Genomic DNA, 26,603 nt, shown 5'->3' with positions numbered 1-26,603 from the left:
TTATTTGCAATTTAATTATATGTACATGTGAAAATGCTGACTGGGTGAAAGACAGTCGACCAGATTCCCATGGGAACATATTGATCTATTCCAGGACCGGAGATGCCGGCTCTTGTAGATTTGTTTATTTTTGAGCCGGGACCACCTTGTTCCCAAGTCTAGCGTGTGGTATCAATTGTTCTATATGGAATTTCGAAGTTAGTTCTTTTATCTATACGATCTTCGTTTTTTATTAATAGTTCGTTAATACGGAAGTTTTCCAGACTGGAAAATACGGTTTTTTGTATGCCAAAAGGGTTCTGGGTTCAAAGACTCACTGCAACAGTCAGTGGAGATTGCTTTTGTAGCTTGACTGATACTAATATCTTTAACCTGAGGTTGGTTTTGGTTCGTAACAGTATATGAAATTGACGCAATATCTTTTCGATTCGATTGCAAATTATCAGAAAGGATTTATTTTTTCGCCTTTTTTAATGGATATTATCACTGCGACCAATATCTTGATCTATTGTGATACAGTCCACGTTTGCGGAACTAAATATTTCATTTTTTCCTGCAGTATCGCAATAGAGTGAGCGAACTGTTGTTTATTATCGGTGCTTAAGTGTGGGAGTTTTTCACCCTTTTTTCCTTGTATGCATTTTATTACATACTTTTCAATCTCGCTTTATAGAGCCAAGAAGTGCGGAAACAAGTCCAGTACCTCCATAAAAACTGCTAAGCAGTGTAACTTGAGACTGACTGCCGATTAAGGGTTGTGTGGTAAATTGAAAATATCTGAGTTCAGAAAGTATATAGTGTTATTTTGTCCTCTTTCGACAGGGCAACCAGCGAGTTAAGACATGTGAGTCGACATACTCCGTACACAGTATCTGTATGTGTGTGTTGACGATCCTTCCAAGTTTTAATTTTGAACTAGCCCGAATCTTACGATCTAGGAAATATAAATATCTGTTAAAAACAACTGCTAATACATTCTATTTACCAGTGCACAGTATTTTTGTTTGACCCGTAATATTGCCCCGTTGCATATTTCTACAGCGAGCTAGCTTTAGGGTACTTTGTTCCGCTTCCAATTGAACCACCTGGCAAACTGGAAGAATGTGTAAAATTGCTTCTAAGGCTTTGGTTGGGGTACTTCTCATAGCTCCACAAACCATTACACATGCCTGTCTTTGTAGCTTGTCGAGCTTAGCTTGCGTTGACTTTTCTGATGTTTTGGGCCACCATACTAGCGAGGCATAGGTTACCCTTGGTCTAATTATCGTTAGGTACATCCAGTGTATCATAGGTCTACCAATGGCCCATAGAGCACTAGACGCCTTATTTATAACCTGTTCGATATGTGCATTCCAGTTCAGTTTTTGGTCCAATATTATTCCAAAATGCTTTACTACTTTGGACATTTGGTTCTCTGTACCACCGAGTTGTAATTTCGAAATGGTGCATTTCCTTTTGCGTGTAAAAGGAATGATTGTTGTTTTGGAGGCATTTATATTTAGGCCTTCCTGTCTGCACACATTTAGCTGTGAAATTTAATGCAGACTGCATTCTATTGGATATTACATTATCAAATTTCCCTCTAGTGAGAATCGCTACAGCGTCCGCGAAACCAATCACCTCAGCCTTTGTCAGTCATGTTATTGAGCAGCAGCAGCAAATATTGAGCAGATATTGAGTCAACGACTAGCGACCACTATCCCACCTTGAGGACAACCTTTAGTTGTTTTCCTTGTTTGGGACATACCTCCATGCTGGGCAGTAATTTCTCGACTAGCAAGCATGGCTTGAATCCAACTGATTATATTATCATTAACTCCGTGCTTACTCATTGCCTTTTCAATTGATTAATGTGAAGTGTTGTCAAATGCTCCTTCAATATCAAGAAAGTCTGCTAGTGCGGTTTCTTTAGTTGCAATAGAGCTTTCAATTTTCCCCACCAACATATGTAGTTCGTCTATTGTAGATCTATTGTATCTATCTATTGTATATTGTAGAGTCTATTGTAGAGCTTTTCGCCTACTTGTCATCACTTTTTCATCATCTTTTCGTTACCTTTTCGCCGCCTCTGCACCATCTTTCTGTCGTCTGTTTGCTGTCTTTTCGTGGTTTTTATATTGTTGTTTCGTTATTTCTCATTGTTTTCTCGACGCGTTTCAACGTCTTTATATCATCTCTCTGTCTGTACTTTTGCCGCAGCAATTTCATGATCGTTTTGCCATCTGTCTGTTCGTCACGAAAAGATGCCTGAAAAATAAAATGTTGTCTTCTCTTTCTTTTTTCTCTGGCTATTTTGTTTACAAAGCTCAAAAGTTATAACAGTCTTTGCCAAGCTACTACCAACAAAAACAAAAAAAAAAATTTTGTTCCAATACGTTGTGTAGTTTCTGAGAAAAAGGTACATAAAGTTTGAAAATCGTGTTTTTACAGGAGCGGCGTTTCATTCCGTCGAGGTTATTCCACGCCGCACTAGAATGCTCATGTGTATGATCGTTTAACGGCCACTTCCCGTGGTCGAATCATTACAAAATTAATATCGAAATAAGCGGAAAAGACTGCAGATACAAAATATAGAATAAAAAATGATTTTTTCAAAATTTTAATCATTTATGTCCCCTTAATGGAAATAGAACAGGAATGTCCCCTACTTGGTCATAAAAAACAGCAGATTGACAGCAGTGAAGGATGAAGGAAACTATCAAAATGTAAGAAGAAATTGAAACGAAAATATTTCGTGTTTTGTCATACTCTAAGAAGTATAAATATAGTAGGGAGAGAATGGATCAAAAAGGCGGAAAAACAATTGCAAGTAAATATCTCACTATAATTGATATTAATAGGCAACCGTTAAGGAATAGATACTGCTCACACCAAATCGGAATTGTCAACGATCCACTGACGGAAGTGTGTAATGCGCACATGAACCGATGGCATTCCAATCGAGCAGCCAGCGGCCGATCCGAACGAAATGATTCCGACTTGCAGAGAGCGGCCATCCTCAGCAACGGTTAATGGACCACCGGAATCTCCATTGCAAGGCGAGCGGCCGCCCTCGCCGGAGAGACAAATATTCTGCGGCTGGATGATGTTGGCATTGTTGTCCCAACGCGCCAAACAGTCCGCTTCGGCCATGATGGGGTTGCTAGCAAATCTAATTACAGCAGATTCAGCCGTGCTTGAATCAGAAGTACGTCCAAATCCGGACACCGTTCCGGTTAGTCCGGCGAAATCCCTGGTATCGATCGAATTGGGAATACGAACCGGCTGGATACGATTGCTGAAAATGATGAGGCTATTCATTCGTACAACGGCAATGTCGTTCCTCATGTTGGTCGGAATATATCCTTCATGGATTCTGATCCCGCTGGCTTCGAATGGGAGAAATTGTTGAGAAGGTTCGTTAGCAGTACGGTCATGAGCTCCGATAATAGCAATTCCTCCCTGAGCGTTCTGGACGCAATGGGCAGCAGTCAGGATGTAATAGTCGGTCAAAACTGTTGCACCGCAGAGACCTGTAGCACCGGCAAAATGACTTAGCAGCGCAATTTGATACGGGAACTGACCCGGAGCTGCCGCCCATCCACCGGTAATTCTGCGCGATGGTGTCAGTTTGCGTAGGAACTGCCATTCCTTCGGAATCCGAGCCCAATAATGGTCAAACTCTTCGATCGGTTTAACCTGGGACCAATCGATATTGATCAATTCAGCACTAGCCACAGCCAAAGTGGACAGGATCATCAACAGTATAGTCTTCATTTTGGACGAAGTTAGTTAACTACAGGTTGATTACTACAATTGGTTGTATTTATACCAACGGTTTGTGTTATCGTTATTGACGACTATCGTTTCAAAGAAAAGAAAATAGAAAATTTATCATCCACGATTAATGGCTCTAAATCTAAAAAAACTCTCGTCGATATTATGAAATCGAAACAAGATTTTGCAAACACAAGTTCGCATGCATTTGTAATCTCACTAAGCGTCACAACTAATCTGCGGAAGTACGAATTATGTATCAATCGTATCAGTTATGCACGTTATCAAACGTCAACTAATCGAGGATGATAAATCTCCAATTTCCTGTCTCCCACGAAGAATCGTCCATATCGATAACCCGACGCTTCAATATAAAAGCGACCAGCTACAATCCTGAATCGGAAGCTACTTACATCGTCCAGCATGAAGACCGTCCTATTAGTAATCGCCGCTTTGGCTGTGGCTAGTGCTGAATTGGTCAATATCGACTGGTCCCAGGTTAAGCCGATCGAAGAGTTCGACCACTACTGGGCTCGCATTCCGAAGGAATGGCAATTCCTGCGTGAGCTAACACCATCTCGCAGGATCACGAATGGACAGGAAGCTACTCCTGGACAGTTCCCGTATCAAGTACTTGTGATTAGTAGCTTTGAGAATGGTGCTGCCTTGTGTGGAGGATCAATTTTGACCAGAAATTACATCCTAACGGCTGCTCATTGTGTTTTTCGCGTTCAAATAGGATTGGCTATTATGGGAGTTCACGACCGCACTGCTTTCGAGCCATCTGAACAAGGAATCAATTTCGAAGCCAGTGGTGTCAGAGTTCACGAAGGATACAGCCAAACAAACATTAGAAACGATATCGCCGTTGTTCGACTGAACCATGCCATCGACTTCAATGCCCGTGTTCAGCCAGTTCGTATTCCTGCCGCGGGCGATAGCCGTCATTTTGCCGGGTTGACCGGAACTGCTTCCGGATTTGGACGATGGACCGATTCCAGCACGGCCACCTCCGCTGTACTGCGGTACGTTAGCAACCCCATCCTGACCGAGGCAGACTGTTTGGCACGTTGGGACAACAATGCCAACCTCATCCAGCCGCAGAATATTTGTGTTTCCGGTGAAGGCGGCCGCTCGCCTTGCCATGGTGACTCCGGTGGTCCGTTGACCATTGCTGAGGGTGGTAGCTCAGTACAGGTGGGAATCGTTTCGTTCGGATCGACCGCTGGATGCTCGATCGGAATGCCGGCGGTTTACGTGCGCGTTACACACTTCCGTCAATGGATCGTTGATAACACCGATTATGCGTAAACGGCTTCAAGCGGATTCTTTTCAATCAGATGAAGATAAATTAAATACGAAGAAACAATGGCTGTAGAATAAATTTAAAGCAAAGTGAATTAACGTTGATTTAAAACTGAAACAAAAGCTAACCTAAATGAAATTATAATGAAATTAGAAAATAAACAAAAAATAATTGATAAGATATCCAGGTCCAATCGAGTCAAAATCGAGAAAGATATATCTGGGTGTTCTTCAGTTACTCTCAATTGAACTCCATTTCGCCTTATTACCTCTTCTTTATCTCGGTGCACTTTCAAAGATGTCGAATCTACTGTCGCAGAGCAGCCTACGGGGTGAAGTGGCTGTCAAATTCTTACATTTTCGATGTCCCACGCATAGGTACCAAAATGTTAATGTTGAACCAAAGAATTTGCTGGGAATTCCCCTTTACCGAGGACCATTCGAAAGTTGCTCTCTTTACTCCTACATGCGAAAGAGATAGCAACACACCATGCCCTTGAGAGCAGCACGTTCTTCACAATCATGTGGAACATTTGTGCCTTGCCCATATTGCCCGTGCCATCATTTACCTGATTGGGACGGGAAGGAAAACAGGAGGAATAGGAAGGGGTGGATGAAGAATTTTTTTTTTATTACAAGCACTTTAACAGCTTGGGTCATTCGTGACTTGGATGAAGAAGTTGGACAAACACAAACGCATACCTATCTGAAAATAAAAATCAGGCATAATGAAACGAGCCAATATAGGGTAGAGGATCCATATTTCGCCAGGAGCCACACCTCGCCAGTCGACGAATCCAAAGCCCTCTCCCGCACATCTTTGGCAGACCTAAAAGAAATTATTTGACGAATTGGTAAAATTGAGGACAGCAATTTCACCAATTCGTCAAATAACCTCTCCCAAGTCCACCAAAAACATGCAAAAAGGGCTTGGATTCATCAACCGGCGAAATATCACTCCTGGCGAAATATGGATCCTCTACCCTAGTCCCTAAGTTGATAAGCATTTCCTCTTACCAACACTAATATGCAGAGATATAGCGCCCTACACGCTTAGTTCTAAATAACAAATATTTTATAATAAAAATTCTTTTGTGTTTTTGATAAAAATGAAAAACACGTTTGTACTTTGCAGTGTTATAGTTTTTAATGAGAACAACAATAATAATAAAGAGCATAAGATCAATACATTTCAAGGTATGGATATACATGGTTAATCAGAAGTAATCACTTTTTATCAATTAGAATAGTCAGTCTGGTTCACAACACCCCATCTCAGACCAAGCGTGTAACGATGTTCTTTGAACGGGCCACTCGGAAGGCTCTTCGTGAACACGTCAGCAACCTGCCTCTGTGACGGTATGAACTCCACTTAAATCTGGCCTCGTTGGATACACTCTCGGATGAAATGGTAACGTATGTCCAGATGCTTTAACCTCTTCTGATCACGAGGTTCGTTGGCGATATGGATGCACGATTGATTGTCCTCATACAGTGTTGTTGGAGAACAGCAATCGATCCCGAGGTCTCTCAGGAAATTCCACATGGCATCGCACGCTGCCTGACTCAGTGACACGTACTCTGCCTCAGTAGACGATAAGGAGACAGTCGGTTGTTCCCAAAGTATTGTGTTGCCGAAAACCTGGAAAACATTTCCTGAAGTTGATTTACGGTCATTAATGTCGCTACCCCAGTCGGCATCGGCATAGCCAACCAAAGGTTCTTCGTTTTTGTTGCGCCGAAATACTAGGCTGTAGTCCTTCGTGCCCTGCAAATAGCGCAATACGCGTTTCAAGTGCGACCAGTGGGTGTCAGTAGCTCCACTCTGAAAACGGCTGAGGAAGTTCACAGCAGAACTGATATCAGGGCGTGAAGATATCATTAGATACCTTAGGCATCCTATAAGTTCACGATACGGATGCTGTGTTGCTGTTTCCACTCCGTTCTTTTCCAGCTTGACCTTTATTTCCAATGGTGTGGATACTGGTTTACAGTCTTGCATTCCAAACCGCTTCAATAAAGCACGAACGTACTGGGATTGACTAATCGACAGAAATCCCGCTTTCATATTTTTCTTCACAGTCAGGCCGAGAAAATGCTTTAATTCACACATATCTTCCATCTCAAACTCCTGACTTAAGCTTTGCTTGATACTCATAAGCTCTGCTAACGAATTGCACGATACGATAATGTCGTTCACGTATAGCATCAAGTAAACTACAATGTCCTTCGTCTTGCGTACATACAAACAAACTATCATGGTGAGATCGTTCGAAACCAAGTTTCAGCAAATGAGCATTTAATCGTTCGTTCCAACTGCGAGGAGCCTGTTTAAGCCCATACAAGGATTTGTTAAGCTTACATACGCTACTCCCCCTCTCAAATCCTGGAGGTTGACGCATGTACACGGTTTCCGCTAAATTACCGTTTAAGAATGCGGTACGCACATCCATTTGGTGAATGTAGAAATTCTTCTGAACTGCTACCGCAATCAACGTGCGAACTGTGGCAATGCGAACTGCTGGTGCGTACGTTTCCTGGTAATCAAAACCTTGTCGTTGCGAACATCCCTTCGCCACAAGACGCGCTTTATACCTATCGACGCTTCCATCACCCTTTTGTTTAATTTTAAAGACCCACCTACTTGAAATAGCTCGCTTGCCAGGGGGAAGGTTTACCAGGTCCCAGGCATTGTTCTTTTCCAACGACCGTAGCTCATCCTCGATCGCCTTTTCCCATTCCGGCCAGTCCTCTCGACGACGCAGCTCCTCAACGTTGTCCGACAAATCTTCTACATAGTTTTCCGCATTCAACGCGAACGCGATACACACCTCGTAATCCGATAGGTGTTTTGGAAGTTTCCGCTCTCGATTGCGTCTCCTTAACGACACATTTTCTTGTTCAGCATCTTCAGCATCCTGCAGATCTCCATCTTCAGTTACTTCTTCAATCGGTGGTTTATCTTCTTCTACGTTTCTGATTGTATTTCCGATAGTCGGTTCTGGTAAACGGTCCGACACTAGATGATCATTGGTATACACTTCCTGATGAATAGTCTTCTTCACACGAAGTTCTTCAACCACCACATCACGACAGACGATAACTTTCTGTTGAATCGGGTCCCCGTACACGGTAGCCATTCACACCGTAACCGATAGCACACATGACTTTTAGCATCCAACTTGGATCTCTTCTGCTTTGGCATATGACAAAACACCTTACTTCCGAACACACGTAGTCTCGATACGTTGGGCTTCCGATCGTACCACATCTCGTACGGCGTTTTTGCCACTGATAAAGCGTTTGTAGGGCTTCGATTTACGATATGAACCGCCGCTTGTACTGCTTCAGTCCATAAGACCCGATTCACACCCGATTCATCTAACATCGCTCGCGCGTGTTCGAGAATTGTTCTGTTCATTCTTTCCGCGACACCGTTTTGTTGCGGTGTATATGGCACACTCGGTTCTATAACGATTCCCGATTCACTACAGTACCTCATGAATTCTTCATTCATATATTCCGTACCGTTATCACTACGTAATCTCGCGATCTTCCGCTCGAAATGCGACGTCGCCATTGCTGCATACTTTTTGAACGCTTGTACTACATCACTCTTTGCTTTCAATGGATAAACAGCCGTAAAGTGTGTGTAGCCGTCGATGAGGGTAACGAAGATCTTCTTTCCGTCTCAAGACACTGGTTTAAATGGACCGCACACATCCGTATGCACTAACTCCAGCGGACGTGACGAACGGAGTCTGTCACACTCTTCAAAAATCAATTTCACTTGCTTTCCCATCATACAGGGTTCACACACTTCCGAATTATTAGCGGGGCGAATATTGTCATTAATCCCTTCGACCATATTACTTCGAATTAGTTTCAACAAACCGGCATTACCAATGTGGCCAAACCTGCGATGCCACAGCGACAGTTTAGGTTCTGGTTCGCTAACCATAGCAGACGATACTTCCATCACTCTGACGTTCAATTCGTATAACCGTCCCTTACGGTCAGCAGTACACACAATGTTCCCGTTTCTCGTGATTCGCGCACTGTCTCTTCCGAAAATTACTTCCATTCCGCCTTCCGCTACGCGTTTGATGGAGAACAAATTTGTATACAGTCCAGGTACCAACAAAACATCGTAGACTGTGCAACTTAGCATCTGTCCATTCACCATTGCACTCATTTTGACGTCACCAATAATTCGACTAATCAGTGACACACCCGATTTCGCTACATTGATCACCGTCGGCACCTCAAGCTGATGCACGTTCACGAGACAATTTTTGTCATTTACCATATGTTCCGAAGCACCACTGTCGAGTACCCATCGAAAGTCACTACCACTACTATGCAAAGCTTGTTCGATACTAGCACTGAAAGCAACATCTTCACTTTACGCTTCAGCACTATGTGCTCCAGAACTGGCCTTCTTCTACGTTTTCTTCCATTCATCTGCTTTGCGATTCAGCCACTTGGTCTGCGGGCAATCCGCTCGTTTATGCCCCGGCTTGCCGCAACCGTGACATTTGAAGAGACATTTTCCACTCTTTCCAGCAAAGGCAGTTCCCGGTTCTAGCTCTTTAATAATTCCGCAATACTGGCGCTTTACGTCTTCGCTAAGCAGTCTCGATTTAACGAATTCCATCGAGCACTGTTCCACTGGAAGCGTCTCCAGTACGGTAATTAACTGATCGTATGACTCTGGCATAGACTGTAGCAAGAAAAACACTACGACGGGTTCATCGAACTTTATCTTCGCCGATTCCAATTCCCGAACAATTTTTTCAAACGACAGAATGTGCCTTTCCATCGAAGAAGAATCGTTGTATTTTATGCCATTTAGCTGCTTGAGCAAGAAAAATACTCCAGAGACACCCTTCTGTTCGAACGTATTCTGCAGCACCATCCAGATTGCTTGTGGTGACGTTTTCCCACGAACGTACTCGAGCTGCGAGTCTGCTATCTTGTGGATTAAAATCGATTTACATTTGGCGTCTTCTTGCTTCCGCCTCTTCCGTTTTTCATCCTTCTCCGTTTTCACTGCCACCGTGTCTGTCGCAACATCCAGGAAAAAATCTTTTTCTTCCAGTGGCTTCTCGATACAATGCAGCAAACCCAATTCTTCCAGGTAAGCTTGCATACGGAAGCTCCATGTCGAGTAATTTTTCCCGTCGAACAAGTAGACTCGCTGCGTGCGATCGTCTTCCATTGTCGAATACAAAAACGAAATGGCGTCGTTCTGGCAGACTATCGATCAATTTTTCCGAAGCACTCTACTGGCACTCGCGGCCTAAAAAACTTTTATTCTAATGTTCTTTCACTTTGCGCGTATCCGTTGATGGTTTTCCGAACAAGAACTTTTAGATTTATATAAAAAATTCACATGTCTGGGCCCAAAACCTGATAAGAATGAAAAACACGTTTGTACTTTGCAGTGTTATAGCTTTTAATGAGAACAACAATAATAATAAAGAGCACAAGATCAATACATTTCAAGGTATGGATATACATGGTTAATCAGAAGTAATCACTTTTTATCAACTCGCGTTGACGAACGTAAGCTGCTGCTACCTCCAAAAGTTTACTGTAGGGGTGAAGCGAAATAAGTATTTCTCAAAGAGCGCAAGAGATCGAAACATTTTGGCAGATTTTCACCCACACGTACATACGGGCATTTTTATGAGAGTGCAAGAGATCGTTTAATGCCGTCAACGCGAATTAGAATACGCTTCAGTCTGGTTCACAACAGTTTTGTTATAAACTTGGTCTCGATAGTAGTTAAAATAACAAAAATTGTAACAAAATTTGCTCTAGGCATATCACTAATATATCAAATTATGAAAATAATTTGATCCAGTTTAAATTAGATGAGTTACAAAAATCAGTATTCTGTCCTGCTGTATAACCAAATTGTAACAAAGTGTATTACACATGACAGAACGAGATAGAATCTTGGTAGAACATTTTATGTGTCGTAAGTTTTTCTATCTAATTTATAACAAAATTTGTAAGAAATTTGTAAGAATATTTTTGTTAGAATCAGCTAATCGGGAAGGAACTAAGAATAAGCGCGGACCCTACTCTGGAAGACCGAAAAAGAATAGATTTTCGTAAATATTTTTATATGCAAAAATTATAGTTAAGTGTTGGAATATTTTGAAGATTGGTTATCAAAGGTTTTTTCAAGACGAGTTCTTACGTGGACTTTTGGATGTATTTTGACCCGATCTGGATATTCCGGAATATCCGTTGTCGGTTCTACCGGAACTCCAAATCGGCCATTTCTATTTTTCTTCCGAAGTGTGGAAAATTGAGTATCAAATCACAGAAACCACCTAAGAACTCGTGTTGTAAATTTCGCGATTTTATATATTTCCAAAGAAAATTCAAGCAGGCCAATTTTGAGTTCCCGTAGAACCGACAACGGATATTCCGGAATGTTCAGATCGGTTCACCCAAGAACTCATGTTGAAAAATCCTTTGATTTGATACCCCATTTGCCATATTACTGAAGAGAATTCAAAGCGGCCAATTTTCAGCTTCCGGTAGAACCGATACCGGATGTTCCAGAGTGTGAGACATGTAATTGCGCTCTACAGGATAGTGTAAGATTCATTCTTATTGACCACAAATGAAGTGGATAACTTTTGCGCACTCTGTTAAGCAGATTTCTAGTTTTATTTCACATGCTACTTATGACTTAAAACAAAATCCCACTGCGATCTGGAATATCTCCGAGAAAATGGAACCAAAATTTATCAACTTATTTTTTCATTAAAGGCCAATCTAATGTGGTTCTTTTAAGACTAATTGCATAAAAATCGAATGAAAATAAGTGGAGAGCCAAAAGTGTAACTGCAAATACCATAATTTTTGATGTCGGGGACGTAAAGGTTAAGTGTATCAGTAGGGCCAAAAGGCCTGTTGATATTTTTATATTGCTTTGGGGCGTTTTTGTCGACTTTTTTGTTCCTGTTTTGACATTTTTTCATCTTCTTTTCTTCGTTTTTGTAATCTATTCATCATCTTTCGTCGTCGTTTCGCCGTTTTTTTTTGTCTCTTCATCACTTTTTTGTCTCTTCATCACATTTTTGTCATTTTTTCGTTATTCTGTTGGTTGTCAAAACAACAAAAATATAACCTTTTCACTATCTTTTCATCGTTGTTTCATTGCCGTTAACCCGCTTTTCGTCGTGATTTTGTTCTTTTTGTCACAACTTTTTCATTTGTTTATCGCATTTTCCCGTGAGTTAACTAAAAGAAACTTTCAACAATTTCCGTGAAGTTTATGAAAATCCATAGATACAAGCACAGGTGTAGAAAATTCCTAAATCCGAAGAACTACGTATAAATCCGTAGATCTGCATCATTAAAACGAAGACCCCTAGACCAAGAAGACTGGCAGCTCTGTCAATATTCGGGAGATACTCATGGCAGCTCGCTCTGTCGGCCAAGGTAGTTGTCCCTTAATGCATCTGTGTGAGTGAGTGTTAATATTCATACCGCCATGCCATGCCAACATAGTCGAACAAACACCAATCCAGAATTGTGAAGAGCTTACTAACGCTCATGCAAAATTTACCACCTTCGCTAAAAGAAGCGCCGCTGATGGTGACGCATGACGTGGAAAAATAACAGAGATGCCAGTCTTGTTAATAATGGGGTCTTCGATTAAAGCTCAATTCTTTTTGGAAATACAAACTTTTAAGAAACTGGTAAAAATGATACATAGGGTACTGCCATTAGAAAAATTTAGGCTCCAGCTCATTTAGCTAACGTTATAAATTTGAGCATTAAACAATTAAACGTTTGAAAAATGTCCAGCATTATCGAATTTCATCCACATTCATAGTTCTACGTTAACAAAGCGTTCGTGTTCCTAAGCACATGGATTATTTTTATCCCTTCAGAATCCAGAGAAATTCACCTTTATATCTCTTTATATCGGACACTCAAAGATATTGAGATAAACATCTTTTTTCGAAAAAAAAACTCCTGCAGTACTGAGTTGCTAACAAATTACGACATTTTACGTAGATAAAAGCGAGAAAAATAAAATAAATTTGCTGGTTCATGGTTCCAGAAGTTACGAAAACGACACTTTTCATTTCGTGCCTACCCCTGGTGTAAATTCGTATGAATCAGAAAGACGGAGAAACAATTTTAAGTAAATATCTCATTTTAATTGACATTAATAGGCAACCGTTAAACAAACAATGCTACTTACACCAATTCGGAACTGTCAACGATCCACTGACGGAAGTGTGTAATGCGCACATGAACCGACGGCATTCCAATCGAGCAGCCAGCGGCCGATCCGAACGAAATGATTCCGACTTGCAGTGAGCGGCCATCTTCAGCAACGGTTAACGGACCACCGGAATCTCCATTGCAAGGCGAGCGGCCACCCTCACCGGAGAGACAAATATTCTGCGGCTGGATGATGTTTGCATTGTTGTCACAACGCGTCAAACAGTCCGCTTCGGTCATTATGGGGTTGCTAGCAAATCTAATTACAGCAGATTCAGCCGTGCTTGAATCAGAAGTACGTCCAAATCCGGACACCGTTCCGGTTAGTCCGGCGAAATCACGGATATCGATCGTATTGGGAATACGAACCGGCTGGATACGATTGCTGAAAATGATGAGGCTATTCATTCGTACAACGGCAATGTCGTTCCTCATGTTGGTCGGAATATATCCTTCATGGATTCTGATCCCGCTGGCTTCGAATGGGAGAAATTGTTGAGAAGGTTCGTTAGCAGTACGGTCATGAGCTCCGATAATAGCAATTCCTCCTTGAGCGTTCTGGACGCAATGGGCAGCAGCAGTAATAGTCGGTCAAAACTGTTGCACCGCAGAGACCTGTAACACCGGCAAAATGGCTTAGCAGCGCAATTTGATACGGGAACTGACCCGGAGCTGCCGCCCATCCACCGGTAATTCTGCGCGATGGTGTCAGTTTGCGTAAGAACTGCCATTCCTTCGGAATCCGAGCCCAATAATGGTCAAACTCTTCGATCGGCTTAACCTGTGAGTGACCATTCGATATTGATCAATTCAGCACTAGCCACAGCCAAAGTGGACAGGATCATCAACCGGATAGTCTTCATTTTTGACGAAGTTAGTTAACTACAGGTTGGCAACTACAATTGGTTGTATTTATACCAACGGTTTGTGTTATCGTTATTGACGACTATCGTTTCAAAGAAAAGAAAATAGGAAATTTATCATTCAAGATTAATGGCATTTAAATCTAAAAAAACTCTCGTCGATATTATGAAATCGAAACAACATTTTGCAAACACTAGTTCGCATGCATTTGTAATCACACTAAGCGTCTCAACTAATCTGCGGAAGTACGAATTATGTATCAATCGTATCAGTTATGCACGTTATCAAACGTCAATTAATCGAGGATGATAAATCTCCAATTTCCTGTCCCCCACGAAGAATCGTCCATATCGATAACCCGTCGCTTTAATATAAAAGTGACCAGCTACAATCCTGAATCGGAAGCTACTAACATCGTCCAGCATGAAGACCGTCCTGTTGGTAATCGCCGCTTTGGCTGTGGCTAGTGCTGAATTGGTCAATATCGACTGGTCCCAGATTAAGCCGATCGAAGAGTTCGACCACTACTGGGCTCGCATTCCGAAGGAATGGCAGTTCTTACGCAAACTGACACCATCGCGCAGGATCACGAATGGACAGGAAGCTACTCCTGGACAGTTCCCGTATCAAGTACTTGTGATCAGTAGCTTTGATAATGGTGCTGCCTTGTGTGGAGGATCAATTTTGACCAGAAATTACGTTCTAACGGCGGCTCATTGTGTTTTTCGCGTTCAAATAGGATTAGCTATTATGGGAGTTCACGACCGCACTGCTTTCGAGCCATCTGAACAAGGAATCAATTTCGGAGCCAGTGGTGTCAGAGTTCACGAAGGATACAGCCAAACAAACATTAGAAACGATATCGCCGTTGTTCGACTGAACCATGCCATCGACTTTAATGCCCGTGTTCAGCCAGTTCGTATTCCTGCCGCGGGCGATAGCCGTCATTTTGCCGGGTTGACCGGAACTGTTTCCGGATTTGGACGATGGACCGATTCCAGCACGGCCAACTCCGCTGTACTGCGGTATGTTAGCAACCCCATCCTGACGGAGGCAGACTGTTTGGCACGTTGGGACAACAATGCCAACCTCATCCAGCCGCAGAATATTTGTGTTTCCGGTGAGGGTGGCCGCTCGCCTTGCCATGGTGACTCCGGTGGTCCGTTGACCATTGCTGAGGGTGGTAGCTCAGTACAGGTGGGAATCGTGTCGTTCGGATCGACCGCTGGATGCTCGATCGGAATGCCGGCGGTTTACGTGCGCGTTACACACTTCCGTCAATGGATCGTTGATAATACCGATTATGCGTAAGCGGCAGTTTCATTTCTTTTCAATCAGATGAAGATAAATTAAATACGAAGAAACTATAGTTGTAGAATAAATTTAAAGTAAATTGAATTAACGTTGATTTAAAACTGAAACAAAAGCTAACCTAAACTAATCACAATTATAATGTATTACTAGTCGGTAGAGGACCAACTAGGACAAAGCCCTCGATCGCTGGTCAAACACCGTCGGCGATCCTGAGGGTGTGCTTCACCTGCCTCTTTTCGAATGGCTAGCGCGGCCGTGAGTAGCGCTCTTGCTCTCAGGGTCGGCTCACACAAGGAATTGCCGATCAAGATTTCGGATATCACTTTGAGTTACTAAACTACTGTCTACACTAAAAACACCTTTAAAACTATTTATTCGCCTTCACTTACACGTGCTTTGGTTAAACGAAACTTGAGCTCTTGAGCGATTTCGATATGTTTGCTGGTCTGTGGTTAGATTTAAAGAGACCTTTCGCAACTTTTATCCCCGGCAGCTGAGCCTTTTTCCCCTCTGGTTTTATTTTCCCCTTATTTCGCTTTTTCGTTTACCTCTCCTTACTTCCTTTTTGGTAGCCGCGTTTCTAGTAGCGCTAGTTGCATTTTATCTGGTAGCAGGGTTGTGCTAAGGTATTTTACTTCTCTATTCTACATTTTAACTTGTCCCTTGGAGTGTTTATTTTTATCCTTTTAATTTAATTTTCCTAATTTATGCTAGCAATAATATTTACCAATCTGAGTATTTTAAACAAAAGCCAATTTACTAACATTTACATAATATTTTAATACAAAACTTTTAAACACAAATAACAACTAAGTATCATACATGCCAACGAACTACGGGATTGTCCGCGATGGTAACAAATGAAATTAGAAAATTAATAAAAAATAATTGATAAGATTTCCAAATCCAATCGAGTCAAAATCGAGAAAGATATATCTGAGTGTTTTTCAATTATTCTCAATTGAACTCCATTTCGCCTTATCCTACCTCTTCTTTATTTTGGCGCACTTTCAAAGATGTCGAATCTACTGTCGCAGAGCAGCACGTTCCTCACAATCATATGGGTCCTATTCTCACAGTCACCTTCACCTCACCTTACAGGCCCCATTTGAATTGTACAGTCTAGTGATCGACATCGGACTTTTGACAGTAAAACTGACAACGGTGGAAACAACGACTAGGACTTGCTTTGCTTTTCTTTTAACTACCTCAGTACTGTAAAAAGGCAATAATTTCGCTAAAATAATCCGCTTTTTGTTTATGGGGAAATGAGCAATCATTAACTTTTCGTCGGAAAGCCCAATTTCGGAAGCAGCTTTTGGGCCGAAAACAGGACATCTGTGTTTAAAAATGTATTCACTGCATTGTTCTTGCCAATCTGAACACAGAGAATATATTTTCATGAGCATAATTTTTGTTTCAAACAAAAAAACTGCTTTTGAAATTTACAGAATCAATGACGGTTCATTTCTCCTTAAGGCTTCCAAACCCAAAGTCCAGCCGATCAATTTAGTTTTAGAAAATTAGTAAATACCTGTGTGTCAAACCGCCCAGCTAGTTTCAAGGTACGATGCTGGTCTAACAAGTCAGTCGTCGTATGTTCAAATCTCGGCCAGGCGGTAATTACAGTCAGTAGGATTGTTGCATTAGCCCGTAACCGTCCTGTACTCTAACAGCCGGCTCTAAGAGCAGTGGCTAGAGCGTTTAAATCGTTTATAATTTGATTTCAAAAAGCTCCCTTTAAAAGTTATGTAATTATAGGACTACATTTTCTCTTATTGTCCCATTTGAAAGGTTGGTACCTACTAAAGACTCACTGGATTAATTCTCTTATTTCTTTATCCTTATTTTAAAAGTACAAAACCATGTTGGCACTCATTAATGATATTTCGTTTAGCGGTACAAAGCGAGTGCTGGATTATCATTTCAAACTTTTCTGACCACATTTTCCCCCTTTGTTTCGTTTTTGCTCCTTTTCTGTACCGTTTTCTTGATTTTTACTCTCACTTTCTTTTTATTTTTCCTCTTTTTCCTCTTTTTTCTCGTTTTCCTTTTTTTCAGTCCCTTATTTCTTGTTTCTTCGTTTTTTTGGCACCATTTTTTCTTGTCTTTAGTCCCGGTTTTTCCCATGCTTTCCGCATGTTCTCAGTTATTTTCTTTCTGATTTTCAGTCATTCTTTCCTATTTTCCTTTTTCTCGTCTTCAGCTTTTTTGCCTTCGTCTGTGCCGTTTTCCTTATTTTTTGAAGCCTCGTTCTTCCGTCTTTTCCGTTATTTAATTCGGTTTTTAGCCATGCTTTCTCTTTCCACTCCAGTTTTCCTTTTATCACCCGCTTTCCGCCTTTTGTTCTTCTGTTTTACCTAATTTCTCGCTTTTTGTCCCATATTTCTCCTTTTATGTCTCGTTTTACCTATTCCCGTTTTCCTTGCTTCCTATCGGTTTTCTTTTTTCTACTTATGAGGGAGTGAATCTCGGATACTTTTTCATTTCGACGTATCTGCAAATGGGAGATTCTCTTCGTGTCTCCTCTCTTCCGCTTTTTACGGCGATATTTTTTGCATTGAAAAGAAATTTTTTTTTGTACGGTTACTCGAAATAACACGGTTTATTTTTGCACGGTTTTTTGTACACGGCACGCATCTCCCGTGTAAAAAAAGAATTGGTGTACAACATAACTTGACCAGTAGAAGTCGATATTAAAGTGATAAAAGTTATGATTCTTTTTTCTCTTTCATTATTCTTCTTTTCCTTTTTGGTTTCTCTTTTTCGCTTCTCCTTTTTCTGCCATTCTTTTTTTTTTTGACTGAAGTTTTTGGAGCGTCTTAGTAGAATACGATTTTTTATTTATTTAATTAATTTAATTTCCAGGATCCTTTTTCTTTTCTTTTTCTGTTCCTTCTCTCTTCTATTGCTGTTCCGGTTTTCGCTTTCTCTTGAGTCCTGAATTATCTCTGTTCTGTTTGCCCTGCTTTCAGACCTGTTTCTCTTTTTTGTCTCGTTATTTGTCATTTTCTTTCCTGTTTCGACCTTTTTCTTCTATTTCGGTTTTGTCTATTTTCGCTTTCTAATCCCGTTTTAGTTCGTTCGTCGTTCGTCGTTCGTCGTTTGTCTGTTCCGTTCCTCCTCTTATTATGTCCTGCTTTTCCTCCTTTTCGGTCATGTTCTGTTTTTCTATTCATTTTCATCCCTTTTGTCTTCTGTTTTCATTTTTTCCCATTTTATTTTCTTTTTTGTCCCATTTTTCCCCATTTATTGTTTTCGTTACTCAATTGAACATGTCTCTCTGCATATTAGCGTTGGTATGAGGAAATTCTTATCAACTTAGGGACTATAATATTGGCTTGTTTCATTATTCCTGATTTTTGTTTTCAGGTATAATATGTTCAAGTTGTCATACGGTTTTCGAGTCGTAAATCTCGCATGTGCTACTATATAAATCCGATATAAATTAATAAGTTATGGTTGTTTATGAGTATCATTACCATGATATTAGATTTATAAAATAAGAGTATTTTTGATCTTAATTTTCGTAATTATACTAGCTTTACAAAAAAAAATTCCGAATATCCAGGTTAGTCTCATACAACCGGTGCTTACATACTGAGTATTGTTTCGTATGATAATGTAGTATCGTTTGTTTTCGTGTCTCGCTCGTTGTATTTTTCTCCGGCAGCAGTTGCTTTTGATGGTCATTTTGAATTCATTTGAGCATATTTAGCAATGGCGCGTTTACAAACCGGAACTTTTTTTGAAGCATAATAAACGTGCATTTGAGTCGTGAAATCGGTTACCTAGGAACATCGCGGTTAATTTCTTTAATATGATTATCGAATATCAAAAACTAAATAGCTTAAACAGTTCCCTAATAAAGTAGTTGGAGTTTTCAAGTAAGTTTTATGATCGAAGGATGCGAAAAGGTATCTCGTGCAGTCATATAGCAACAAATGTCTATCGGAATTTATTAACTGCCGGCGATTTCGAACGACTCGGATATGTTAATAGCACATAATTTTCGGTGCGGTAAACTGATTTCTCATAGTTTTTTCTTATATCGATATGTCGGATCTCCACTACCTGTTTCGCAATGGCCACGTAACCAGAGACGTCCTCAAATCGTTCGCGAGCTTGAATGACGTGATCGCACCACCTGCCTCGATGGATCCAGATCAATCTCTGTCTACTAACATCAACTCCTTCCTGTGATACTTGTGGATGATGCAGAGGATTCCTCGGTCTCTAGTAGCAGCAAGTGTCGGACTAACATTCCTTACCATACCAAATTGACCTGCATGGGCGTGGCCAGCTTTGCCATTGGTCATCACAAAGAATTAGATCACCAGAAAACGCACACTGAGAATGATCTGCTACTCTCAAGCATCATTCTGATGGTCCTTTGTGCAATCTCAGGTGATCTAGATCAATCGCGGGCAACTCACGGGCGGTCAAACTATGCTATGCTATGCTATGCTGTCAAGTTCAATTTCAAGTCCAAGTGCATGTCCGATTGTAGGAAAAGTCTAATTTAACGTAAAATTTTGAGTTCAATTTAAACTCTGATTTCAAGTCCAATTTGAATTCCAATTTTAGTCATATTCAACTCTAATTTCTAATTCTTCTGAAAACACGAATGCTCCACCTTCTGTTTATGTCTGGGGACGCTAGTGCATATAGATCCATGCGGGAAGCTATGAGCAAACATGGGATTGACATCTATATACATTAAATTTAATAAAGGCAATAGCGTGAAGGACCCTCTTCCTCATACGTAAACACGATTCATACTTTATTTCGAGTTTTCAAAAGATTTATATTCTCAAGCATTCAAGCTTTTCACGTTTTTTTCATTCGACGAATGGAACGGTTGAAGAAAGTAATGAAACGAAGGTGTTGATAGTGCCTCTAGTGCGAGACAAGACGTGAAGCGGAAAATTAGCTGAGGGAAGGTCATTGAAGCAACGCTTATTGAGTTAGTATAACGTTTCTCTTTACCCAAGCTGGGGGATCCGCGAACCGAACCAAGCCAATTATAACTGGATTCGTAATCAACTTTTCTCCCAGACCTAATCCGTCGATACCCTTGAAAAACAGTAAGCATTCAATCGAGCCCAAGCATAAACGTTATATAATCAAACGACTAGCTAGAAACCAAGTCTGAACTGATTGTTAGATTAGCTTAATGGATTAATCCAATAACATTTTTCAGCTTTTCTCGAACCCTATTTTAACAGAAACAATTAGTCCTCTTAAATGATATTCGTTTGCTGGGTAAATGTGTGAAGAACGAAACAAAACTTGACATTAGACAGCCTGTTAGTAAACTATGCGTTGGAATAATTGAAAACGCACTTGACCAGCAATCGATTGCGGTTGCGTTAATCAATTATTTTTCTCAGTCATACCATTTTCGTCCGCCAATTCGATTTACTTCTTCATAATGTTTCACAAAGAATTTACCAAAATTATAAAAGCGGAATGCGACTGATGTTTGATAATTGATTACTACAGCTGCATTTTTGAAAGGAATTTGCTACCATTATTGTGTAGTTCGTGAATCGTGAATAGAATTCGTTTTATATTATTGTTGCATGGAAATTTCGATTAATTTTAATTTCTCCCCTTGTATTTTCACAACCGACTTTGGTGCATTGATGAATTCAAACGCATCGTCGATAAAGACTACAAAAAGTCGAAACGTCGATCAAAATAAAACAACAGCATGTATAATTACAATCATTTGATACTATCCGAGTATTTTTTCGATGTAACCTTCCCTGGGTTAAATTACTCAAACGTAAAATATTCCACATTCGTATAATGTTAAAAACCGAATTCAAATTTTGCATCGAATTTTGCAGTATCATTTCCAATCGTTACCGACCTGAGCATTGGGGGTCCCCACATTTTTTGCGGAAGCTCAAACCGTGTCAAGCGTATCAGTAATGCATGTTATCAAATCCCATTAACTCGAGGATGATAAATGTTCAATTTCCGTTTTACCTGGAAACCAATCGTTCCTGATTGACGATAACCCGTGGTTAGTATAAAAGCGACCGGCTGATAGTTCCAAATCCGTGTAGTAACTTAACTCATCCGAAATGAAGACTGCGCTGCTGGTGATCGCCGCCTTGGCCGTGGCTAGTGCCGAATGGATTGATATCGATTGGTCCCGGGTTAAGCCGATCGAAGAATTCGACCACTACTGGGGTCGTATTCCGAAGGAATGGCAATTTCTTCGCAAGTTGACACCATCCCGTAGAATCACGAATGGATGGGAGGCTGCTCCGGGTCAGTTCCCGTATCAGATTGCGGTGTTGATTGCCTTTTCCGATGGTGACGGATTATGCGGAGGATCAGTTTTGACCAGAAATTACATCCTAACGGCTGCGCATTGTGTTGTGAACGCTCAACGAGGAGTTGCTGTTATCGGAGCTCACGACCGTACCGTTAATGAAGCATCTCAGCAAAGAATCGAATTCTCAATAAGCGGTATCAGAATCCACGAAGGTTATACCCCAACTAACACCAGGAACGACGTCGCCGTTGTACGACTAAACAGCGTAATCACTTTCAATGAACGTGTCCAACCAGTGCGCATTCCCGCCGCGGGCGATAACCGTCAATTCGCCGGATCAATCGGAACTGTGTCCGGGTTCGGACGGTGGTCCGATTCTAGCCCTAACACTGCAGCCATACTGCGGTACACTAGCAACCCACTTCTGACCGAAGCAGACTGCTTGGCACGTTGGAGCCACAATACGAACGTCATTCAGCCGCAGAACATTTGCATGTCCGGTGACGGTGGCCGTTCGGCTTGCCACGGTGACTCCGGTGGTCCAATGACCATTTTCGAGAATGGCAACACAGTGCAGGTTGGAATCGTTTCGTTCGGGTCGTCCGCTGGCTGCTCGATTGGAATGCCGTCGGTGTACGTGCGCATCACCCACTTCCGGCAATGGATCGTCAGCAATTCCGATTATTCATAATGTCGTAAACTGTAACCCGCACGCGCTAAAGAAAGTACCTAAGACTTGATGGTGAATGGCCAAATGGCTAAAACCACATTAAAATAAAAATAAAAAATGTACCTAAGACTGTTTGCAATGAAATCCTGTATTTTTTTATGGTGGATGGATAGGGTTTCCCCATTGAAAATTTTCTAGTAGATTAAAACGAGTTTGACAACTTGAGACCGACCATTATCACGCTGTAGAATAACTTTCTCGTGTCTAAGCTCGTATTGAGGCCGTTTTTCACACGGCTAAATCCCATCAATTGTCTTTGATACCCTCTTCCACTGGTGGGTGGCTGGTTTCATTTGGTTTCAATAGTCCATGATAAATAATCCCGATCTGAGCCCACCAAACAGAGAGCCTTACCTTCACAGCGTGAATATTTAGTCGAGGCGATGATATAGAAGCATAACCGGGACTTTCCCATGAATTTTTTCCTTACTAAAATAAATCCATTTTTAATAAAGAAAACTCTTTCTTCTTTTTTACCGTTATAATTTTTACAATCAGTGTCGGAAATGGTTGAAAAAAGTAATCAAATAAAGGTGCTTGATAGTATCTCAGGGGAGACAAAGCGTGAAGGGGAAAGAACGCAAAATTAGGTAAGAGAGAGTCATTGAAGCAACGCTTATTAAGTTTGTATAACCTTCCTCTCTAACCAAGCTGGGGGATCCACGGATCCAACCAAGTTATAATGACAGCCTCGAGGCACATTTTTCTTCCAGGCCATGTAGATCGCAGATATTGGTGAACCTTTGAACCACAGTGGACTGGATCTAGCGAACAGTGCTGGGTGATAACTCAAGACCTTACGATAGCAGTATGACTATTTTTTTATCTAGATGATGAACAAGTTGGTTAGAAGGATAGAACTTCCGTGCCACGTCAAGGTAGGTTAGGAAAAATCTTGAAGAGCCTCGAAAAATTGATCTCGGGTTATAGAGAAGTCAGGATGACTGGTTATTTATTTCTTTATTGTTAATAAGATCCATCTGACTAAGTCTTAATGCATAGTTTAGCAAAATCAACAAATTAAAATTATATCCAGTCAGTTCTCCTCAATTTTTGCATAAATTTTCCGGTAGATTATCAAAATTCAAACAGTCCTTCAGCCCGTGTGAATGTCCGGATACACGCAGCCATTGGTTCATGGTACCCAAACGTGGTTCGATGAAATTCGGTATTCAATAGTGCCGTGGAACTGATGGATGTTTACAAGGGTCACTAGCACTGCAGTCCTCGTTTCAAACTCTGTGTCTGATTCACAGCTGAACTTCTCGAATGCACTGCTGATTTACTATCAAAACGTGCGTAGACCTTGAACCAAATTGTATGACTATTTTAAAATATTGCCGCAACAGAGTCGAATTTCTTTATAACAATTTTGAAGGAAACCTAGGTTGACGAGAAAATTCACTCGCAAGAGCTTTTTGCAGGCACTTTTCCCATCTTCAGGCGAGATCGTAATCAGCAGTTGCCGATCACTCTCCGAGCTATTTACTCCTCAGTCATAAGGGTGACGCAAAAAGGATCAGCAAACATATCGACTCAGCTGAAAATGTGTATTCACATCTAGCGTCGAATGACTTACCGCTGCTATTTGGTGATTACAACCAGTCTGGACAACACATTTCCTCACATGAATATGAAAGCGACGTTTGATCGAATTGGTCACGGTACTCTCTTTGGAAGACTTAAAAAAACTGGGGGTTTCCTCACCATTTTGTGAGTGGCTATCCTCAATAGGTCATGTCACGTCACTCAATTACCGTCTTTGAAGTGAGACAGATATATTCATACAATTCAAAGCCAAAACAAAATCACAAACAACTGTAATCTAATATTTTTCATCTAGTTTCTGTTCAGTTGCGTCTAAGTTTAGGTCAAGTTTCATCTCAGTATTAAACACAATGTTAGTGCAATTTGCATGATTTTTATTCTAAATCGTTGTATCAAAAGTCAAGCTTCATCTGTTTCAAGAAAAAACTAGCCGCTCACGAAAAATCCGAATTGTTAACGATCCATTGCCGGAATTGCGTAACACGCACATAAACCGACGGCATTCCGATCGAGCAGAAAGCGATCGGTCCGAACGAAACGATTCCGACCAGCAGCGGGCTGCCATTGTCAACGATGGTCAACGGACCACCGGAGTCACCGTGGCAAGGCGAGCGGCCACCTTCACCGGAGAGACAAATATTCTGCGGCTGGATGACGCCGGCATCGTTGCCCCAACCTGCCAAACAGTCCGCTTCCGTAATGATGGGGTTTCTAGCGAACCGCAGCACAGCGGAGTTACTCTGGTCGAAATCAGACCACCGTCCAAATCCGGAAACCGTTCCGGTCAATCCGGCAAAATTACGGCTATCGCCCGCGGCAGGAATTCGAACTGGCTGAACACATTAAAAGCATTAAAATCGATGGGGCGGTTCATTCGAATAACGGCGATGTCGTTTCGGATGTTATTTGGGTTGTATCCTTCGTGAACTCTGACGTCGCTCCCGACGAAATTAATCGATTGTTGTGACGGCTCGGAACCAGTGCGGTGGTGAATTCCCACAATAGCCATTCCTGCTGGAACGTTGAAAACACAATGACCAGCCGTTAGGATGTAATTTCTGGTCAAAACTACTCCTCCACACAAGCCATCGATACTCTCAAAGTTAGTGATCACAAGAGCTTGATACGGGAACTGCCCGGGAGTAGCTTCCTGTCCATTCGTGATCCTAGGGGATGGTGGTGTTAGATCACGCAAGAATTGCCATTCCTTCGGAATACGAGCCCAGTAATGGTCGAATTCTTCGATCGGCTTAACCCGAGACCAATCGATTCCGGTCCATTCGGCACTGGACACAGCCAAAGCGGCGATTACCAACAGGAGAGTCTGCATTGCTAGGCGAAGTACGTTGCTTCAGATGCTGGGGTTTGCCCAGCCTTATATATTAACGCATCTTGTTATCGTTTGTCGATTTTCTTCGCAACGGGAGCGGAAATTGAAGGTTTATCATCCTCGATTCACCGGAATTTGATAACAATAACATGATTTGCTGATAGTAATAACAATTGACATGATGTTCAGCGTGATAACAAATGCATATGTAATTTGTGTTTCAATATCTTGTTTCGATTTCGCAATATCAGCGAGCGCTAGTTTACATTTAATCTTTGCTGGTGATCGTTTGATTGACTACATTATCTCAATATAGCAGTTCCACCAGTGCAGTGTGATTGCGGGGTTCTTTCATGTAATAAGCAGAAATAATCTGACTCTGTCCAGTAACAAATGGAAACGGAAACAAAAGTGCGTATACATGTAGTGCAATTGAAAATAATAGTGAAATTATAAAATTCAAACAAAATTATACTAGATGTGTTTTTCAGATTCATATAATTTTTGATCCGATTTGCCACAAAAATATGAGAAGAGTATATCGAACTGATCCGCCATCAAAATAACCATATTTACGTCTTCGAAAGTAAAGTAAATTTCATTGGCCAAAACAAAGCATTTTCCGGAATAATTCGTCATCAACCAGCGGCATTGAGATTTCAGCGTCGAAATCTGCTCCGGAACTTTATTTCGACTGTTTTTAATATTTCGCAGATGTACCGGTGAGAACAGTTGAACTTTTTTGCGGCATCCCGCGTTGGCTCACGGAATCCTTGTTGTTGTAGGCACGAGAAAGAGAACGACGTTCTTCTGCGTCCATAATTTTGGCTGGTCTTCCACCACCTTGCTTGAGAGTAGATGTTGGGGATCTAAGGATATGGTAAATGGTCGAAACCGCAATATTTTCGGTTTTAAAATATTGTACTCTATAGTTCTTGCCGAGATCATTGTGTAATTCGTAGGAGTATACAACGCGCTAGCGAAATTCTTCTTGTTTTGACGCCATTTTGAACAAAACTTGGCAAGCCTAAACAAAACAAAAAACACTGGCAGAAACAAGAGAGAGAGATAACACATACACCTCTCATTTTTCTCTGAGCTCATTTGTTGTTATGTATAGGAGCCTCGAAAGAAATCCAAAATTTTAGTTGTCACCTGTTGTAATTGGTTTTCAAAAATTGCTTATTTATGTATGAGTTAAT

General features: G+C 41.2%; 3 protein-coding genes and 1 pseudogene across 3 annotated transcripts; 2 read left to right on the top strand and 2 right to left on the bottom strand.

The window, feature by feature from the left end:
- Positions 1 to 2,865: 2,865 nt before the first annotated feature.
- Positions 2,866 to 3,756, bottom strand: LOC128736764 (brachyurin-like). The gene has a single exon (XM_053831250.1). It carries the CDS (start codon positions 3,754 to 3,756, stop codon positions 2,866 to 2,868), a length of 891 nt encoding a protein of 296 aa, XP_053687225.1.
- Positions 3,757 to 4,179: 423 nt separating this feature from the next.
- LOC128736763 (brachyurin-like) lies at positions 4,180 to 5,067 on the top strand. The gene has a single exon (XM_053831249.1). The coding sequence runs from the start codon at positions 4,180 to 4,182 to the stop codon at positions 5,065 to 5,067; it is 888 nt and encodes a 295-aa protein (XP_053687224.1).
- An 8,229-nt stretch (positions 5,068 to 13,296) lies between these two features.
- LOC128736762 (uncharacterized) lies at positions 13,297 to 25,401 on the bottom strand (annotated as a pseudogene).
- Positions 21,597 to 22,484, top strand: LOC128738246 (brachyurin-like). Its single transcript, XM_053833242.1, has one exon. The coding sequence runs from the start codon at positions 21,597 to 21,599 to the stop codon at positions 22,482 to 22,484; it is 888 nt and encodes a 295-aa protein (XP_053689217.1).
- Positions 25,402 to 26,603: the final 1,202 nt, after the last annotated feature.

Source organism: Sabethes cyaneus, chromosome 2 (assembly GCF_943734655.1).
Source record: "Sabethes cyaneus chromosome 2, idSabCyanKW18_F2, whole genome shotgun sequence".
In the NCBI taxonomy this organism is placed as follows: Eukaryota; Metazoa; Arthropoda; class Insecta; order Diptera; family Culicidae; genus Sabethes; species Sabethes cyaneus.
This window is presented reverse-complemented; position numbering and strand designations above follow the sequence as displayed.

Coding starts and splice junctions, on each gene's coding strand:
- LOC128736764 (XM_053831250.1), bottom strand. CDS start 3,756: ATGAAGACTATACTGTTGATGATCCTGTCCACTTTGGCTGTGGCTAGT.
- LOC128736763 (XM_053831249.1), top strand. CDS start 4,180: ATGAAGACCGTCCTATTAGTAATCGCCGCTTTGGCTGTGGCTAGTGCT.
- LOC128738246 (XM_053833242.1), top strand. CDS start 21,597: ATGAAGACTGCGCTGCTGGTGATCGCCGCCTTGGCCGTGGCTAGTGCC.